Source organism: Ictalurus furcatus, chromosome 10, assembly GCF_023375685.1.
Source record: "Ictalurus furcatus strain D&B chromosome 10, Billie_1.0, whole genome shotgun sequence".
Classification (NCBI taxonomy): Eukaryota; Metazoa; Chordata; class Actinopteri; order Siluriformes; family Ictaluridae; genus Ictalurus; species Ictalurus furcatus.
In genome coordinates, this window is record NC_071264.1 from 17301314 (window position 1) to 17320101 (window position 18788).

General features: G+C 37.7%; 1 protein-coding gene across 1 annotated transcript in view; it reads left to right on the forward strand.

Annotated features, from left to right (window-relative positions):
- The window catches only part of gpc1a (glypican 1a), a 42120-nt gene that overhangs the window by 16697 nt on the left and 6635 nt on the right, over positions 1 to 18788 (forward strand). The window contains exons 2-3 of the mRNA XM_053635594.1: positions 11749 to 11907; positions 15232 to 15620. Coding sequence (XP_053491569.1) covers positions 11749 to 11907; positions 15232 to 15620 — 548 coding nt within the window. The remainder of the gene's footprint in view (positions 1 to 11748; positions 11908 to 15231; positions 15621 to 18788) is intronic.

An 18788-nucleotide genomic window follows, 5' to 3' on the forward strand; every position in this document is an offset into this window, starting at 1 on the left:
TGCAATTCAGGTAATAGCATGCACACACACATCAAGTAAAATGGGTAGTTGAGAGAAGGACCCATTCTCTGTCTGGCCTTATCTACTTTGTAGACTCTGGCTCCAATTTTTTCACAAGATTAAACTCCAAATTTCAACCCAAAAAGGCTTTAAGAATACACAATGGGAGAGAATGTCCCCACTGGATGTTTCTTGTTTTTCACACCATTCTGTGTAAGCTTTAGAGACTGTTATGTGTGAAAATACCAGGAGTTTCTGAAATATGCAAGCCAGTCCATCTGGCTCCAATAACCATGGCATGGTCAAAGTCAGTGAGATCACTTTTATTTCTCATTCTGATGTGTACATGAAGCTTACATGAAGCTCCTAACATGCATCTGCATGATTTATTTAGAAGTAAAAAAAAAAAACAAAAAACAACAAAATATTCCAAAACTACAGAGGTACCGACCTCTATGTCTTCACAGCTCACTATGGCCATGAACACCAAACACACTACCATGTCAGGGTCACTGCTACAGAATAAATCATGACCCAATTAATATCTGCTCAGTGGTGCTCCTGTGGTGTTCATTTTCCCATCCTCTTCTCTGGAAAATCTTTCTTTCCAATGCTAAGAGCTGTGGTGAAGTCTCTTTGATATTACAAATCTGTGTTGTGCTGGAAAACCTCCTTTTTTGATTATAGATTTAGCTGGTTCAGGAATTTACTATCCCTCAGAGCACATACACGATACACAGATGATCATGAAAGCGTGACAAAAGCACATCTAACAAGTCTTCCCTCCAGACATGTGTGAATAGACACTCAGATTTCAACAGGTCAAAGGTATAAGATTGGGACATATTTAATAGCAGGTGATGTAGAAGTCATGCAAACCCAAAGCACAGTGCTGAAGGGTGATAAAAATGATTTCAGGTTGTTAGGGTTTTTATAATATGACACTGCGGTATTGTATTTTCTTTCACCGTGACATGCATGCGTTAAAATTAAATGAGCTAGCGCTTATATCCTGGGCACAATGTGCATCGCAGTCGTGGTTAATGTCCCAGTACCTAAAGGTTCAAGCACAAGCAGAAAATGATAGTTATTCACCTGCCCATTAACACCTCCAACATGATTAATGCAACAGTCCATGCTTGACTGAAGCTGTGACAGGTAATCATCGCTCAATGTGTTTTCCAATCGCTGACTAAGCACAGTCAGAGTCTGTGTCTCTCTATTGGGCTTGTGAGTCAGTAAGAGCTTAACGTTTAGAGGTTTTTACCTAATAGCTGCCAAGATCCTGTTCTTTCTTATAATATACAGCCTTCATCATGGTCTCTTTCTTTCTCTCTTTCTTGCTCCTTCTTTGTCCACGTCAACATATAAAAAGCACCACTATGGCTGAATATTTAAGAGCCAGCAGCAGCACAAGGGCTGATTAAAAGTATCACTCAGGACCTCAAAGAGGGTGCGACAGGAGCATACAGGAGCACTTGTGGTCTGTTTCTTGTTGCTTTCTATTTCTCTTCCTCTTAATCCTCCCCCACCCCCCCACCCACACACACACACACACATTTCCACACCCGTTAAAGAAAGGGTTGAGTCTGAGTAGTGGTGTATTTTTAGGCTTGTGGAAACCTAAAAATGTCTAAATCAAAGTGATAATCTGCTTTCCTGGGCATTCTTAGACATTCATTTAGGAGGTTGTTGATTTTAATGTTTACAGCTTGTGAATGAGCAAAATCTAAACAATGAGTGACAATTATCGGGATCCAAACAAAAAAAGAAGTTACAGAAGACAGAGGTGGCATGTTATTTTGGAGAGAAAAAAAACAAAACCCTGTTTCACATCAGCTTAAGACATTACAAACAAGATCTTGAATCTGCAGCGAGTTAGTTAAATTAAATGAATTAGTTAGAGCATAAGCCCCAGGCTAGCAGCCTTCATGTAAAAAAGATGGTTTTAAAATTGTCTTGTGCTAACTAAGTAAGCTATGCTTGTATATTACTGCCAAAATGAGGACTTGTGCATGTTCAGACAACAGCTTTATACACAATAGTTATTGCCAAAATGAATAATCCTCTTGTGAAAAGGTGTCATCATAGATGCCATCATGTCTAAAATACCTGCAGTTTTCAAATAAATATTGTAACTTTAGTATTATAAGGTTCTGTCTTGCATTCATTTTTAACCAAGATAAAACCATCTAATACTAAGGTCACAATATATACAATATATTCCAAATTACTTCATCTCAGCCCTTTGATAGTGTCTGTTTACTGCTCTAAATACATACAGATGCATGTATTTAGAGCAGTAAACAGGTACAGATACAGACAGTGAAATTGCAGTACATTCCTAGTACAAGGCCAAAGTAAACTTTCTTTTTCACTGACAGACAAAGAAAGTATTTAAAGACAAAATGTAATACTACAATTGATCCAAAAGGAAATAAAATAAAGCAAGCACTAAAACTTTATTTTTAAAAAAAGACAATACAGTTAAACATTTTATTTTAGTTTCCAGATTTGTGTACATACTGTTCTGTTTCCACAGATTGCATCCTGCTGTAGAAAAAACTCTTTATACGTGTGAGAAACTAAAAAATTAGACAAGTTACAACCACAGCCTGTAAGTGACATTTTATTTCCAAATTATAACCTGCCTGACGAGTATGTCTTGTTTGGTATAGACAAGCAGTACAGGTTCAGAGTTGCCAAAATGTTATGAACAAAGCCTCATTCTGCTCATTTGCCTAATTTGTTTTGTTTGCTTTTTTCCTGGAGATTTGATATGGGGAAAAAGCTGAAAGAGTTGCTACATTCAGTTGCAAGCAAAATTATACAACCCCCATTGCAAATGTCAAAATTTATTTGTTTATTGTCAAAATTTACAGACTTTCAGCTGTTTGCAATGAACAAATCAAACAAAAGCAATTGAAATAGTTCAACACATCAAATGCTTTAAGTGGTTTCCACAAATTCTGACCCAAAACGAATGAAGCCCTTGATTAGTTTCGTCAGGTGTGCTTGAGATAACACCTATTTTGCATATTTGTGCTGTTGTGAGAGATTCTATTCAGGGGGTTGAATCATTTTGAGACTGGAGAAGTCATTATAAGTTGCATTTTCAGCTGAATTTGGGGAAACCACTTGAAGCATTTGTTGTGTTGAACTATTTCAATTGCTTTTGTTTGATTTCTTCATTGCAAACAGCTGAAAGTCTGTAAATTTTGACAATAAACCTGGCTTGCAATGGGGGTTGAAAATTTTGATTGCAACTATATCCTACGCTAGCTGTCAAATTAGCTTTTTACAGTACACGTCAAATCTGTTGACATGCAGACCAATTTCATTGTCAGCCCGAAATGGAGCTGCATATTATCCCACTGCATGATGTACTGCTTAAATACACATGTAGGAAGTGACAGAGCAGTGTCTGGGATTGCAAAGGGAGCTCTCTTGTGCACAGAGCTAATGTTACTGCCTTCATTACAGGATCAGAGGGGCTCATTAGATAGCCCCGTTAGAGCCTTTATATTTCCCATTCCTCGGCTCGCTTTGTATCTGCGCAGGCCATAAAACTGAATATATGCATATGGGAGGAGGCCATGTGCATTTTAAATCACACTTTTAACCGGATGCTTATCGCCAGACCACAGACAAGTACACGCATATACACAGTAAAACCCGAGCTCATGCTGTCTCATTTGCAAGCCTGTGGTAGACAGCATGGCATAACGTGCTAGGCTTACTCGTTAATTTCCTGATGATGGGAGCCAGTTACACAGTGCAGACTCCCAAAATCAATTAGAAAGTGCTTTTGTGACGTTTTATGGGACACTCCCGGTCGTTTCTATTAAAACATAAAGCCAATGGACGAACAAAACTCGCCCTCAGGGAGACTTCAGAGGAAACGGGGTCAGAGGTCATAAAGTCAGAGCAACAAGACAGCGGGACGTCTAAGACACCAGGCCTTCTCGGCAATGAAACCTCTCTATGGAGGAGAAAAAGGGAGCGAGAGACATTCAGAGCACTAATGAGCAGACGAGGCGGTTGAATGAAAGGTCACTATGAAAGACGAGGCTGGAAGAGGAAGGTGGTACAACTGAAGACAGACAGAAAAGAGGAGTTTTTTTCCTGGATCCTGTAGGGCTGGGTAATAAATGTTTTAACATAGTAATAACAATTTTTGCTTGCACAATTAAACATTAAACATAATCGACTACAATTATTGGTGAGCTTAGCTAAATTCCAAGCTTATCTGTTCTAAACCTGTCTATTTGGGCACTTAATTTGCCAACTTAAGTTTAAACATTACATCAGTTTTTAAGCAGGGAATTTAGTGTTTATTCTGAATTGAGTTACGCACATGCTCATGTTGATTTTCTGGGCTCCTGATTATCAGATTATGCAAAATTACAAACTTATTTTTCACAGGTGCTTAACTTGAATTTCAGATCACAAAATCCATTTTACAATTAAACACAAAGCCCATTTAATTTAGGCCACACTCACTTTGTGTCTAATTCTGAATACAGATACAAATATTTCGAGCACCAGACAGATACAGATAGCGTCACTGCTTTACACTCCTACACGGACCAAGCAATCATTTGCTACAACTCACTTTAAGTTAGTTGATTTCATAATTCTATTGTAAAGACCAACAGGACCTATAGTAATCTGCAATATAAGATGCAGTCTCCTCCAGGCTCCTTCAGACAATCATTTAATTAGTTGAATAATTGAAAAAAAGGATCAGGTCTGCTCCAGGAGCTTACACAAACTTCATTTCCCAGAATCCTCAGCCAAACAGCTTAGCACATGACCCGTCATATGATCTGCAACCACTTCTAGATCCCCAATCACCACCACCTGTTCCCAATAAGCACATTTTCTTTAAATAACCTGAACTTCAGTGTCTCTTTGCAATGCCTTGCAAAGATATTTATCCTGGTGGCTTTATGTTTGTGTGCATGCTAGTTTGGTGTTAACCCTGTCTGTTTTTGTTGATTGATTTCCTTTGTCACCACAGAAACATTTTTGAAGTGTCAATAGAATGGGGTTATATTAAAAAAAAAAACCCAGATACTTTATTCAGTGTAAGGCATTTAACAAGGAAAAGGAGGAAAAAGAAACAGCTGGAACATTAAGGCCTAATGACTAGTTAATGTCTGAGAAAGTCTGTGATGGCACCAACTCAATGAAAACTCATGTCGTAAATAGTGATAAATAGTAGGAATTATTTGGTGACGAGATTTACTTTATTTACTTATTTTTTTTTATCTGGTCAAAGAGATTGTTGGCTTAAAAAGAATAAAAACCTGATTGCACATGCACGCAAAACAAGTTTAGCAAAACACAGTTTAACAATAAATTATAATTTTTTTTCTTTTCTTGTTATAAACCAGCACACTGTTTTATATTTTTGTTTATTCACTTATTGATTTTGCAAGGTGAAAGTTGCACTATATTTTTTACTATAATCCAGAAGGGATATTTTTATGCTCCTGCTCCATCGTTTCATATCCTCTCTTCAAATGGAAACCACTTAATAACGTTCTTTACATAAAATAGCAAACTCTGTTAATGGAAAGCCTAGGGTATAAATATCTATCTATCTATCTATCTATCTATCTATCTAACCATCCATCCATCCATCTATCTATGACTTTCCTGCTTTCACCCCATATTTGAAAACACAGCTATAGCAGCTATGTAATGTCATATCTTGCTGTAGACAGGCATGCAAGAAGTTACAAATTCTCAGCACTAATGTTGGCCTATTGTTTAGGTTTAGGCTATACTTTCTTGAATTCTCCCTGGAATGTTTCAGAAAATTATGTTTTAGTTCTGGAACCAATTGGAGTGGTTTTGTTCATGTATTTTATTATGTTCAATTAAAAAATGTTCAGTTTTAATTTTTGTTTCCTGTAATGTTTTAAATCCATGCATATCATTATATCTGTGCTAAGAAATTATCTAATGAAATGGATGTGTTGTTATTGATGGCGAAACATATTTCAGTATTAAAAATGGGCAAAAATAGGTGTAGACTCTGAGCATTAATACGATCTCTGGGCAGTTGGACATGAATGTCGGTCTGTCACAAGGCCACTTTTTTTTTGCTTGCGGCCTCTACAGTCTGTAGAAATGCCTCTGGCGTGAACAGATATTTTATTAAAGAAGCTGGAATGTGAGGAGAAATTCACTCAGTATTACAAAAAAGCCTGTTATTATTTAAAATGATTGACTCCACATTTAAAATGTGGAAGAATATTTGAACTATTTTATTACTAAATGCGCTCAATTTTCATATTCTGATGACCATTTTGGTGCAGCTCAAAGATCTATGAGATGCTGTGTGCTGTTGGACATTTATTTATTTGTTTATTTATTTACTGCTGTTGTTGCATGTGACAGATCCATTGATTTTGGCTCTCTTTCCAGTTACATTATTCCCATGCTCTCTTCCTCCTTTACTTCCACATGCTTTAGATTGACTTGTTATGACACCATCTTGTGTTGTACACAATCACACAGCTGCTCTCCTGCACAGTGTGTAAACCAATGCCTCGGGTTAGTGGACCTCCGTCTGAGCTTAAACCTTTCTGGATTAGAAAAAAGAAGAAGAGAAAAATGATGAAGGCTTTGTAGATTGCCCTTCACATGAACTTCCTCTTGACATGTGCTTACCTTTGTATGAATTTGTGTGTGTGTGTGAATGTGTGTGTGTGTTTCTGACTGAAGTGTGTCCAGGTATGTTGTAAGAAGTCAGTCCAGATAATGTGAGGGCGGTTTTATCCGTCTTGTCAACACTCATGAGGATTACTAATCCATTAATCCACTTCCTCGGCCAGGTCCTCCACACTTTCTCGAACTGGAATTGTTACAGGCTCAGTTGAAAGGAAAGTTTAGCGGAAAATCTAATTTGTGCATTTTTTCCCCCTTGTAGTTTTAGGCCTCCTTGGAAAAAAGTCTTGTAGTGTAATTATGTTTACTGTCATAGCATGAAGTTATCAGGATAACTATTTCTGAATTAATTATCTCTGTATAACAAAATACCATGAGGTACATACCATGAGGAGTATTGTTATTTAGAAACACTGCCCATATTTGGGTGGATGTTAATTTGTTCCTAAAGACACACATTCCTTTTTGGATTTCTGTTATTTCATATGAGTAGCCTGATGATGGAGCTCTGCTCTGCAGGGACAGACATGTCTCTCAGTCCCCCCTCCAGACGGTCACTCTGTCTGATTTAAATAGCCAATAACTCTGCTGCGTTTGTATTGGTGGTCTGAGTCTAACTGCCTCTGCCAGCTCAACCTGAAGAGCTTCGCTGTCTCATAGTCCACGCAGAGCACCACTGAAAATGGCGAGACAGCCAGTCTGCCATTTTGTCTTTCTGTCTATTCGTCTGTCTGACCGTCTTGCTGACAAATAGACTGTCGTAAAGGATTTTTGTGACCGACAGGTGATTTTTTTCCTATTAATCAGACAGTGATCTGGTGTGTCTGGACACCTGACAGATGCATCATTCACTCGGGAAGCCAGTGAATGGCCCGAGACTGACACTGTGACACAAGAAGAGCTGCTTCATCTTGATTTATTCTCGTCTCGCTCAGAAATATTACAGCCACACCTTGGGCCAGGAGAAAATATGACGTCTTTTGGTATAGGCTCTCTCTCTCTCTCTCTCTCTCTCTCTCTCGCTCTCTCTCTCTCTTTCTCTCTCTTTCTCTCTCTCTCTCATGGCACATCTCAGTGAGTCTTTTGTAAGTTGTCACATTGCAGCTGATAAAATGTGCAATGCTCAAATCTGTGTCACAGTCCTAATGGCCTGTGAGCATGTATCTGTCTCTGCAATATAGAGAGAGACTGAAAGAGTGTGTGTATGTGTGTGTGTCTGGTCTGCTGTATTGATATGCAGGCCACACTGCTGCAGTGCTCGCGGACTGAAATGAGGAAGCTCTGGCGCGGAGGACTGGGATGAGATGTTTTAATGAGATTGTGGTCTCTTTAGCGGCCATGCAGCGCAGTACTGAATGTGATCTCAGGCTCCGTTTATTGGTTTATGCACACCCGTGCGCCTACTAATGTGTTCACTGCTCCCATGCAGTGCTGCGGCGCCGCAGCGGGGCTGATTTAAACAAATCACCCTCATGATGGAGAGAGACAAAAAAACCCTTGTGATAACAAAAAGAAGACAATAAACAAAAGGAGGGAAGGACAACGAGACTGGCTGACTGTCTTTACACGAGATATCTGCATGCAGTGTGATTTGCCTACAAAGGTCATTGTGTTGATTGTGTACAAAATAGGACATCACACTGCAATAGATTGAGACATTTTTACAATAACAGTACGCATTATATTGGGTGAAATTAGGTGTTATGGGATTGTTTTTGTTTTGTTTTTGGTTACTCATCTCATCATCACATTATTTCTAAAATCATATAGTATCATATAGTATTCTGGAAAAACACAAATTTTTACTTTGTACAAAATTTTGTAATAGCAAAAAAAATTTGTGCTCCATATCTTTTTAATTCTGCCATATTTAGGTTTGTTGATCATGTGGCTGGCAAACAGAAGTGCTGATTTTTTTTTTAGAGCATCTAAATCTTACCGTCCAGTCTTCTACTTCCTCTTACCAGTAAAGTACCAGTAATTAAGGTAATCTAGCAGGAGCACATGGTGACAGAGCTGAGCTGTGGGTCTGTAATTTAATGGAAATGTAAATCTTTTCTAATATAATCTTCATGAAATCCATTTAACTCTCTGATGTGATAAATCACACTGACAGACACACGACCACCCAAGCTTCCCCTTCTAACTTTCCATGATCATTCAACTCCCTGACTGATTATAGTTATAATACATAGCGATGGTTTCATAGTATTTTAACTTGCTGAATAAATTACTTTAATGATGCCTGAGACTTTAAGTAGTTGTGGGTTTTCTGCTATAGTGTTAACTGCAGTATTTTCGCATCATTCTGTCATTTAGCTAGCCTATTTTTTTGGCTTGGATGAGAGCGTCGGCTTTAGCTAAACCAAACATTACTTGATGCTATAAACTCTGCTTCATGTGAAATAGATTTTTATTCAATTTGTTATACAGTTTCTAAAAAATTTTGGTTTTTTTTTTTTGCCAGCAGGTTGTTGCTAAAATCACAAAGTCACACTTGTAATCAAGCTAGATAACAGTGAACCATTTAGCCAGAAAGCTCATTAATCTTAAGACTTGAGTGAGATTTGGATGGTCAAATGGAACAATTATTAAGTGAGCATTTTCAAACCAGGTAATAAGATGCTGGTGGGGTTTTTTTGGTGTTTATTAAAGGCTATATTGTATCCGGTGTCATTGCCAGAAAATATATTTTGCATATCTGTTTTTTTTTCCCCCTACAAATTGTAGTTTGTAGAAAAATATTTTCAGAAAAGCATATTATAAGTAAGGATGACAGTTATAGAAAAATAATATGGTCTCGTTTATTCTTACCAGCCTGAATTATTTTTCTATAACAGTATGTGCAGAGTTTTATTCCTCTTATGCCACAGCAGTTTACAAACAGTGATAACAAAAAAGAGACAATAGACAAAAGGAGAGTAGGACAAAGAGACTGAAGTGTCTTTACACAAGATATTTGCATTCAGTGTGATTTTGCTAAAATAAAAGGTCAGTGTTAAGTATTACAAAAATATAATATAAAGTATTAAATGATTTTTTATTTTAAAAATCATATATTTTAATTATTTTTTACAATAGAAAAACTTGATCATATTAACAATTATTTATTTTTCTTTGAGAAATAACAACATGCATTCCATTAATATAACCTACAGGTCCTGTGAATCTATTGTTACTGTACAACCCCTGGTAAAAATGATCAATCGATGAATCACCGCACTTAGAGGATGCTCACCTGGCTTTTTTTCTTCATAGCAAATAAACACAAATAAACTGATATGACAAAACAATTTTTGTTTAATAGCTGGAGCCAAAATGTTCAGCTATTAAACAAAAATTGCTTAATAGCTGAACATTCTGGCTTCATGAAACATTCCTCAAACAAATTAAATTAAATTATTTTTAATTAAAGAAATATTTTGTTCCAGATCAAGCAGAGGAAAGAATTATGGAATCACCTTGTAATTTGCATTTGTAAAACAAATACCAGCACAAGTCTGTAAATGCAAATTAGCAGTTTAAAGAGAGTGCTTACAGACCTAAACCTTGGACTTTTTGAAAGGAAACCTGGCCCCAACAAGAGAGTTCTCAGATGAAAAAATGGAAAGGATTTAAAAGAAGCCAAGTGAATATCCTCTAAGTGTGGTGATTCCATCATTTTTGCCAGTGGTTGTAGAAATGATGACTTGTTAGAAAGAGCACATTGATATAAATCAATGATTGAAATTACAGCCGACTCAGAGCTGTTACAGTCTACTGTCAGAGCTGCTGTTATAGAAAATGAATCAACACCTTCTGATCAGTCAGACTCGAGAATACAAGAATCCTTTGTAATTTATCACAATATCAAAGTATTGCTTAAATGTGTTGCATAGTTTAAAAAGTCCTGTGCTTTTAAGAGTTATTTTGGTTTAGCCCATTCTGAACATTTATATCCATCTCTATTTTCTCTTAAGAAAAACAGACAGGTGCACTCTGGGGGAAATTATCTTAATGTATCTCTTGTCATTTAGCAGAAGACGTACAGTATGTTTGTAGAACAGCTCTTGGGGCATTTTTCCCCCCTTTGCTCCCTGTGCTAAAGTGTAGATAAATAAAATGGTGCACATTTTGCCCTCTCACTCTAGCAGTCTATGAAAAATGCATGGCAGTGAACACGTCTCTTGCTTTCCCTCCCCAGGCCCTATGGTAGGCCAGACTCTGATGTGAAATTTGCTCACAAAATGTCAGGCAGGTCCAGAGAGGCAGATGCCGTCAGGATGATCTCAGTGACATACCGCAGATAGCATGTATGTATGTGTGTTTTGGTGTGTGTGTGTGTGTGTGTGTGTGTGTGTGTGTGTATGTGTGTGTATGTGTATATGCATGTGTGTGTATGTGTATATGCCGGAGAGGGAGACTCAGATGGACAATGAAAATATAGTATGATAGATAACCACATCTGCCATCTGATCTCCTCAGACTGAACTCGCTCAGCCCTTTGCACTGGAATGTAAATTGGGGTTTATGCATATGTATATGTGCATACAGTATGTCTGTGATGGGTCTGACAGATGAAATTCCCCAGAAATGTCACTTTGGGTTCTGAGGTCCTCCTATGCAAGAACATGGCAAAATCACAGATGTTACAATGTTATGATGCAATGTAGCTCCAATAGGTTTCAATATTCATTTATTATTAGTTCTGTTTAGAGACTTGAATCAGAGCATCAATCCTGTGAAGGAGACATGGCTTCTACACTTCAGAATCTGTGAGAGAGGTGTAGTCCCTGTGCTTCATTTACATTTAAGGAGGCATGGCCTCTGTGCTTCAGTCCCAGTGAAGGAGGTGTAATCTTGCCTTTTAGACTCTAAAAATATTGCACAGGCATAGCACAATTAGTAGATATATGGAATACAAAACCTTTTTGTGAAAAACTAAAATTTGTTATTAGGCAATAACATACTATTAACTTTGTTTTGGAGCTGTAGAATCTGATCAATTCTGACAAACGTGATGCTTTATTACTGACTATTGAGTTACGCTCCAGAGACTGAATGTGTATCATTTGACTATTTTGGCAGGTGAGCATCTGCGAGTATGTCCTCAAGGCTATACCTGTTGCACAAGTGCCATGGAGGAGACGCTGTCCAACCTGAGCCGCAGAGAGTTCGAGGGCTTGGTGAGAGAGGCGGGACGCTCCATTCAGGCTTCCCTAAATGCCCAGTACAGGAGCTTTGACAGTGAGTAGCACACAATGTAATTTGACCCCCCCCCCACACACACACAATGGTTAAGGCTCTGGGTTACTGATCAGAAGGTTGGGGGATCAGAAGGTGCTGCTACTGTTGGGCCCTTGAGCATGGCCCTTAACCCTCTCTGCCCCGGAGGCACTGTATCAGGGCTGACCCTGCACGATGACCTAACAAGCTGGGATATGTGAAAATATGTGATTATACTGTACTGTAATGTAAATGTGACAAAATAAGTAACACACACACAATACACACTGGCTCTGAGAACCAACTGGGGGCAGCAGAGAGGCTGAGGAGGTGTGAGAGGGGTCTGGACTGACACTGATCTTTATATATTCTATAACCAAAGCTTTCATCTGTTTTAGCTTAGTGTTTTTATGCTTAGCACCTGGTTAAATGAACAGTAAAAGGTAAAATGTGAGCACTTTGAAGCACACACTCTCCCCTGCTTTGCATCACACTAAGTGCAGATTAAAGTGGGGACGGAAATGTTTCTTCTCTCTCCCACCATGTGGCTTTTCATGGAATTCTCCAACAGTGACCCATTAAAATGTGATCAGCTATGATAGACTGACCGTATCGTATCCGGCTGTAATGATCAGAAACCTAGCAGGAGCCTTTATGCTGAGGAGCTTTCATGTTGCAGAAAGCCAGGCTCTCTGTAATATTATGTATATTTTATACATGCAAGTACTTTAATGGGTGATTATAGTCTGTTGGGGGTGCAGTGTTCTGTTCTGGGTTATTGAGTGAACACCACACCCTACCAAATGTAAACAAACTTTAGCTAGCGAGTTAAATCTTGTGATTTGCGATTATATTTTTTCAATAATGGATGATTTCTCATCATAACCTTCTTACTCTATGTTCACACTAGTGAATAACAAACTTTTATATGTACACACCACTGCAACAGTGGGAAACAACTCACAAGTTTCATGTGAGTTGAGATTTTCTTAACTTTATGTAAATTAGGTTTGATGCTATAAAGTGACAACTCCAAACGACTGGCTTGAATGATTCCTCAGACCAATTGGATGGTGCATATGGTATGACATTTTTTTACTTTCCCGACTTACAACTTTAGCTCCTTTCTGCACTTTGTTCCTATGTACTGCTTGACTCGGGGAAGAAAATGGAAGAAGATTATAACAGTGATTTCATCTTATAATGTCATATATGACATCTTATTAAGTGCGTATAAAGATGTTACCAAAAAAAAAAAAAATATATATATATATATATATATATATATATATATATATATATATATATATATTGGAAGGAAGTAGCAAATATTGTTGGTGCCTCTGGAGAAAGTTTGTAGCTAGTACAGTGCAATTCAATATTATTTGCAGTGCTTTTAACAATGGACATTGTCACAAAGTAGCTTTGTGACACCACCTGCCTAATATTCTGTAGGTCTCCCTTGTGCCTGGACTTCACAAGATTGCTGAAGGTGTGCTGTGGTATCTGGCACCAAGACATTAGCAGCAGATCCTTTAAGTCCTATAAGTAATGAGGTGGGGCCTCAATGCATCGGACTTGTTTGTCCAGCACAATCCACAGATGCTCTATCAGATTAAGATCTGGGGAATTTGGAGGCCAAGTCAACACCTTGAACTCATTGTCATGTTCCTCAAACCATTCCTGAACAATTGTTGCAGTATGGCAGGCTGCATTATCCTGCTGAAAGGATAGGGAATACTGTTGCCTTGAAGAGGAGTACTTGGTCTACAACAATGTTTAGGTAGGTGGTACGTGTTAAAGTAACATCCACATGAATGCCAGGAGCCAAGGTTTCCCAGCAGAACATTGCTCAGAGCATCACACTCCTCCGCCAGCTTGAATGCAGGGTTAGCTTGGTCTGACTAGCTAACAGTTGCCAAAACACAGGACAAGCTCTTTGCTAGCTGGTAAGTGCTGGTAGAAAGGAAACAGTTTCTGAATTACTACTACTAATGTTACATTATAGACAAGATATTTTAAGAAAATATAAACACTAAGGCAATTAGAAAATCTTAAACATTTATTTATCTATTCAGTCAAATAATAAGGAATCTGGCAAAGATGGCCTACCAGCAGGTTTATGTGTGTAATTTAGCATATACATAATACTTTTTTTTTCTTTCATTTACCAAATTTATTTCAGCCTAAAATCTATCAGTATTTTTCAAATACCACATTACTCATCCTCCCAAAGCTGAACTACTGAAATGTTGTCTGAGTCTCAGACAGAAAACAAGTTTTTGCTTTGATCTGTTCAAAGCAAGTATGGCAGCTCGGATCCAGCGCTTGCTGTTTCTCCTGCGGGATTGTGTTTGAGCTGGAGGACAAAGTGCAAATATTTTCATCTGCTCCCAAGACACACACGTGTGTTTACCATGAACACTTTAAAAACTTTCCAAGCAGTGACAGTTTGATTTTTGAAGTATTTATGTGAGCAGTGTGAGTCAGAGAAAATATTCTATGTTATGTTTGATCAAAGATTCATACAATACACTTGAACATTTCATCATATGATTTATTTGAAGGCTGTCAACAGAAGCCATTTAAAACACATGCATAAACATTACCCTGAACTGTTTATTATTCAGTTATTCATCTTACTACTCTGGAATGTATGTAGTTATATGTGTGAGCAATGTACGTCTGGACCAGCCGACATCTCCTGGGGAGTTTTAGAGATTTATTAACATTTGTTTATACCACAGCTTATTGAATTCTTGAGTCTGATTTCATCGGAGGTTCTTAGTTAGTTTTCTGTAGCAGCAGGTCTGATAATAGTGCAAGCTACAAATCACAGCATTATATGAATGCACTCATTCTAATACATTATGGTTTCTATAGTAACAACTCATTCACAGGGACTTGCATGGCAGATGATCTACATAATCTACGTAATAAACATATTTTTTAAAAAGTTGTTATTTAATCAATATAAATTCAACCTAGAGGTGTAATGATTAGACGATTTTGGTTTTGGATATTAGCAGATTTTGGATATTAGCAGACACAAGTTCTGATGGCTCCTTTTTGAAAAAAGCACCAGATGGAGCCCTTAAAATGATCTGAAACCTCCAGAGATCAGATTAGCTGAATTTCAAGTCAGCCTGCTTCTTCAGCTAACTTCATTTCAGTGCAACACATTACAAATCTCCAGAGATATGTGGACTGAATAAAAAAGATGTCCTGAGAATTTGATTTAATACAATCTCAGAGCTCTGTAAATTGAATTGACCCTGAGCCTGGTGACCTTGGGGTTCTGTCTGAAGCGCTCGCTGACTCCATTTTCTAACTTCTTTTAAACAGCGTACTTTCTGGAACGCCTGGACAGGTCTGAGAGCTGGATGGAGGAATCATTTGTTAAGGCTCTGGGATCTCTATACGGACCCAATGCTGGGGTTTTCCGTGACCTCTATGTTGATTTGCGCCGATATTACCGTGGCACGTCACTGAATATAGAGGAGGCGCTGGATGAGTTCTGGATGCGCCTTCTGGAGCGCCTGCTGAAGTCCTCCGAGCCGTCCCTTGTCTCTGATGATTTCCTTGAGTGTGCGTCCAAACAGACGGAGACCCTGCATCCATTCGGGGACGCTCCACGAGAGCTCAGGGTCCGACTGGTGCGCGTGTTGGTCGCTGCTCGTGCCTTCGTGCAGGGTCTCAACGTGGCTGGAGAGGTTGTGAGGAAGGTTTCTCAGGTATGGTGGGTAATTTTTTTCCATAGATAATGATCATTCTGATGATATATTCTGTTTTGCTTTATCATGTGTTTTCAAATTACTGTCACAATTATCCTTCCAAAGACATAACACCATAAAGGCCATACCTATAGAAATGTCATAGACACCAGAAATGTTGGTAATGACTATTGATTACTAATGGTCTGTCCTTATGAGCTAGAAAGAAACTATTTATTACATGGAATGGTGATGAATTATTGCATTTTATAGAGATTACAGGTCATGCCAGAGCAAGAGCTTTTTATGATAAAGAGTCAGAATCAGGGTTTCCAGGTCTGCGTAACAAAAGCACCACAATGGACAATAAAGCAACTCCAATAGGAAAACTCAGATTCTTCCCCTAAAAGACTTTATACGGGTATGCAGATTTTAAACCCAAATAACCCAAATCATGATTATCATTGCTAAGTGTATCAAAATGTTCAAATCATTATTAAAGGAGCGGTTTGTAATATTTAGAGTCATCTGGTGCCCACAAGGTGAGTTGAAATCACAATGAAAGGGGAAACATGCAGCTGAGTGGGACGTGAAACCAAATTCCACTCTGTAAATAAATGTAAATGGAGCCTTCTGTAATCTAATTGGTCAGATGTTGATTCACTTTCTTTAACAGCAGCTCTGACAGGAGTGCTTGTTCCAGTATGAAATTATTTCTGTAGTAACTGCTTATATTTTTTGTACACATACATACATACATACATACATACAGATTTGGTGGGTTCTTCACATAAAAAAATTGTTATTATGAGCAAAGAAAAATGTATAATCCTTGATATGGTGGCGTTTTCTATGAGGAAATTTTTTATTTATTTTTTTTACTTTTGTTGACATTCTACAAGATGAAATGGACAATAAAGTATCAAATGTTGTGAATAATAAACAAAAGTTGTAATTGTTGGTGAATTATTGTGGTATAAGAGGAATAAAAAACTTAATAATCAACTTTGGGATGGTAACTAATATTTTCCTATAACAGCACAACACACAGGATTTTGCTTAATATATAGTTTAATCTAAATTCTCAAATACATTTAATGGCCATTGGCAATCTTCATCTCAAGCCAATCATCCTGAGCTATATTGACATGTAATTAAAAAACTATAATTAAAAACTGCACAGTTTAAACATAGGTGTAGTTGCCAAAGCAGACAAACCACTCAATAATTAGTGTTAGTGTAGATATTTAAAACTCAGCATCCATGCTACAGTAAGATCTAAAAACATCATTAAAAATTAATTGGCGTTCTGGGACTACTTAGCTCGACTATCTGGCAACCCACCTGGGATTAGGCGTGTTAGTTGTACAACTTTTTTTTGTCTAGATAAAAAAAGGCACTGAGGGTAAAACCCTTCAAGGCAAATGCACCAATGTGCCGTGCGCCTGATAGAGCTCTCCAGGAAAAGTCCTCAAGTCCTCTCAGGTCGTCCTTCCTTCTCTGAACCAGAGCTCACAGCTCCCTTGATGAATGAGAGCAGGCCGCAATGCGACAGCTCTCTCTGCTTTAAGAGACTAGCGACAAAGCAGCCATGCCAGTCTCTAGAGATTCCGGCTGCACGATCCTCCTTCACACTGATGAGGTGGGGGTGTTTCAACGCACGATGGTGCATATGCTCTAATAATGAAGCCAACACTATTGAAGCTCTTCAACTGGCCTTCAAACCATTTCTAATTATGAATCCTCTGCATTAGTTTTGGCGTGTGGCCATTCACAGTTACGCATCAGTTCTGTTTTTACAGCAGGCACATCATTTTATTGTCTTTTTTATGGTGAACTATATAATATGATATTACTCATTAACATGTGCTCTGCTACTCTTCATCTGTTTTCTTAACTCTGGATTTTTATCTTTGTCTTCTGAATATGTGCTGCTTTAGGCGTTTGCAGTTTACTGTGCTGTGACTATTGTATATTTCATTAAAAGTAAATCAGAGTGTATTGTTTGCTTTACATTTTTATCTATTCACTTGACAGATACATTACCTGAAGCTATTTACGACTAGCAGGTAGACACGGCAAAAATATATGACAGTACTTGAAGATGATGCAAAATATTTTTTATCACAATATTTCATTTGGTTCAAAGTGAACTTGAAACATGTGTATCCACGCCAGAATGTTTACATCGTGTTCTTATTAAAAAATATTTAAAAACAAACTTTAACAAGAAAAGTACTAAATCATAGGTTTAAGAATTCTGTGGAAGGAACACACCATGTTTGCAAAGAGCTGAAAGCGATGGAGGGGTGGATTTTTTTTTAAACATACATTTAAAAAACATAATGCTCTGAATGTGAGGTATAAATAAAAAGAAAAAGGGGAAAAAGAAAGGAAAAACATAAACTGATAACTCTGAGTTCATAAGTTGTAGTACAGTGTTGATGTTTTTCAATATGACTCCCACAACGGCATCTGGTTAGCAGTCAATGCTAAGTGTAACTGTAAGTGGGGTCAATTCATATCAAGTGGTCCAATACAGGTTGCCCGATCATTTTTAATTTTCCAATTTTTTAAAAATGATTTCCTCTATGTATTCGCATTGCAAAACCACCATATATTTATTTATTTATTTATTTTATTTTACTTGGTTTAACTATGATGGCCATCTTCATGTCATGGCACACAACAAATTTTTGTTATACAGCTGTTTATGGTAACCTCAATATCTTGGCTCAGGATGGTCTTAGATCCTTAGAACAAAAACTGATCTCTAGAGCACATTATAAGTATAAATATGTTTCAAATTCTTGTTCCTTGTTCTTCCAATTTAAGTCCACATGTAAAGATTGCTCACAGTTCCAATTTTAGGGACAGTTTATAATGGGAAGGGTTGGAGTCTGTAATTTTTTAGGGGGTGCCTAGGCAAGTATAGTGTGCATGCAGAACATTTCAGGTTTGAGACTTCTCTTTTTTTATGGGGGCAAGAAAGTGCAATTAAAAAAATCCTTCCATTTTTCGGTTTAATATCTCTGGTTGGAGACCAGATATGAACAGATATGAAACTTTCACAGAAATAAGTCCTCTGTGGTAGCATTCTGTTGGAAAAATTTTGAGTTTGAGATACCACTGGTTACAGGGATAGGGCTAGTGGAAATTTTGGGAAAAGCCTACTTTATTCATGCATTT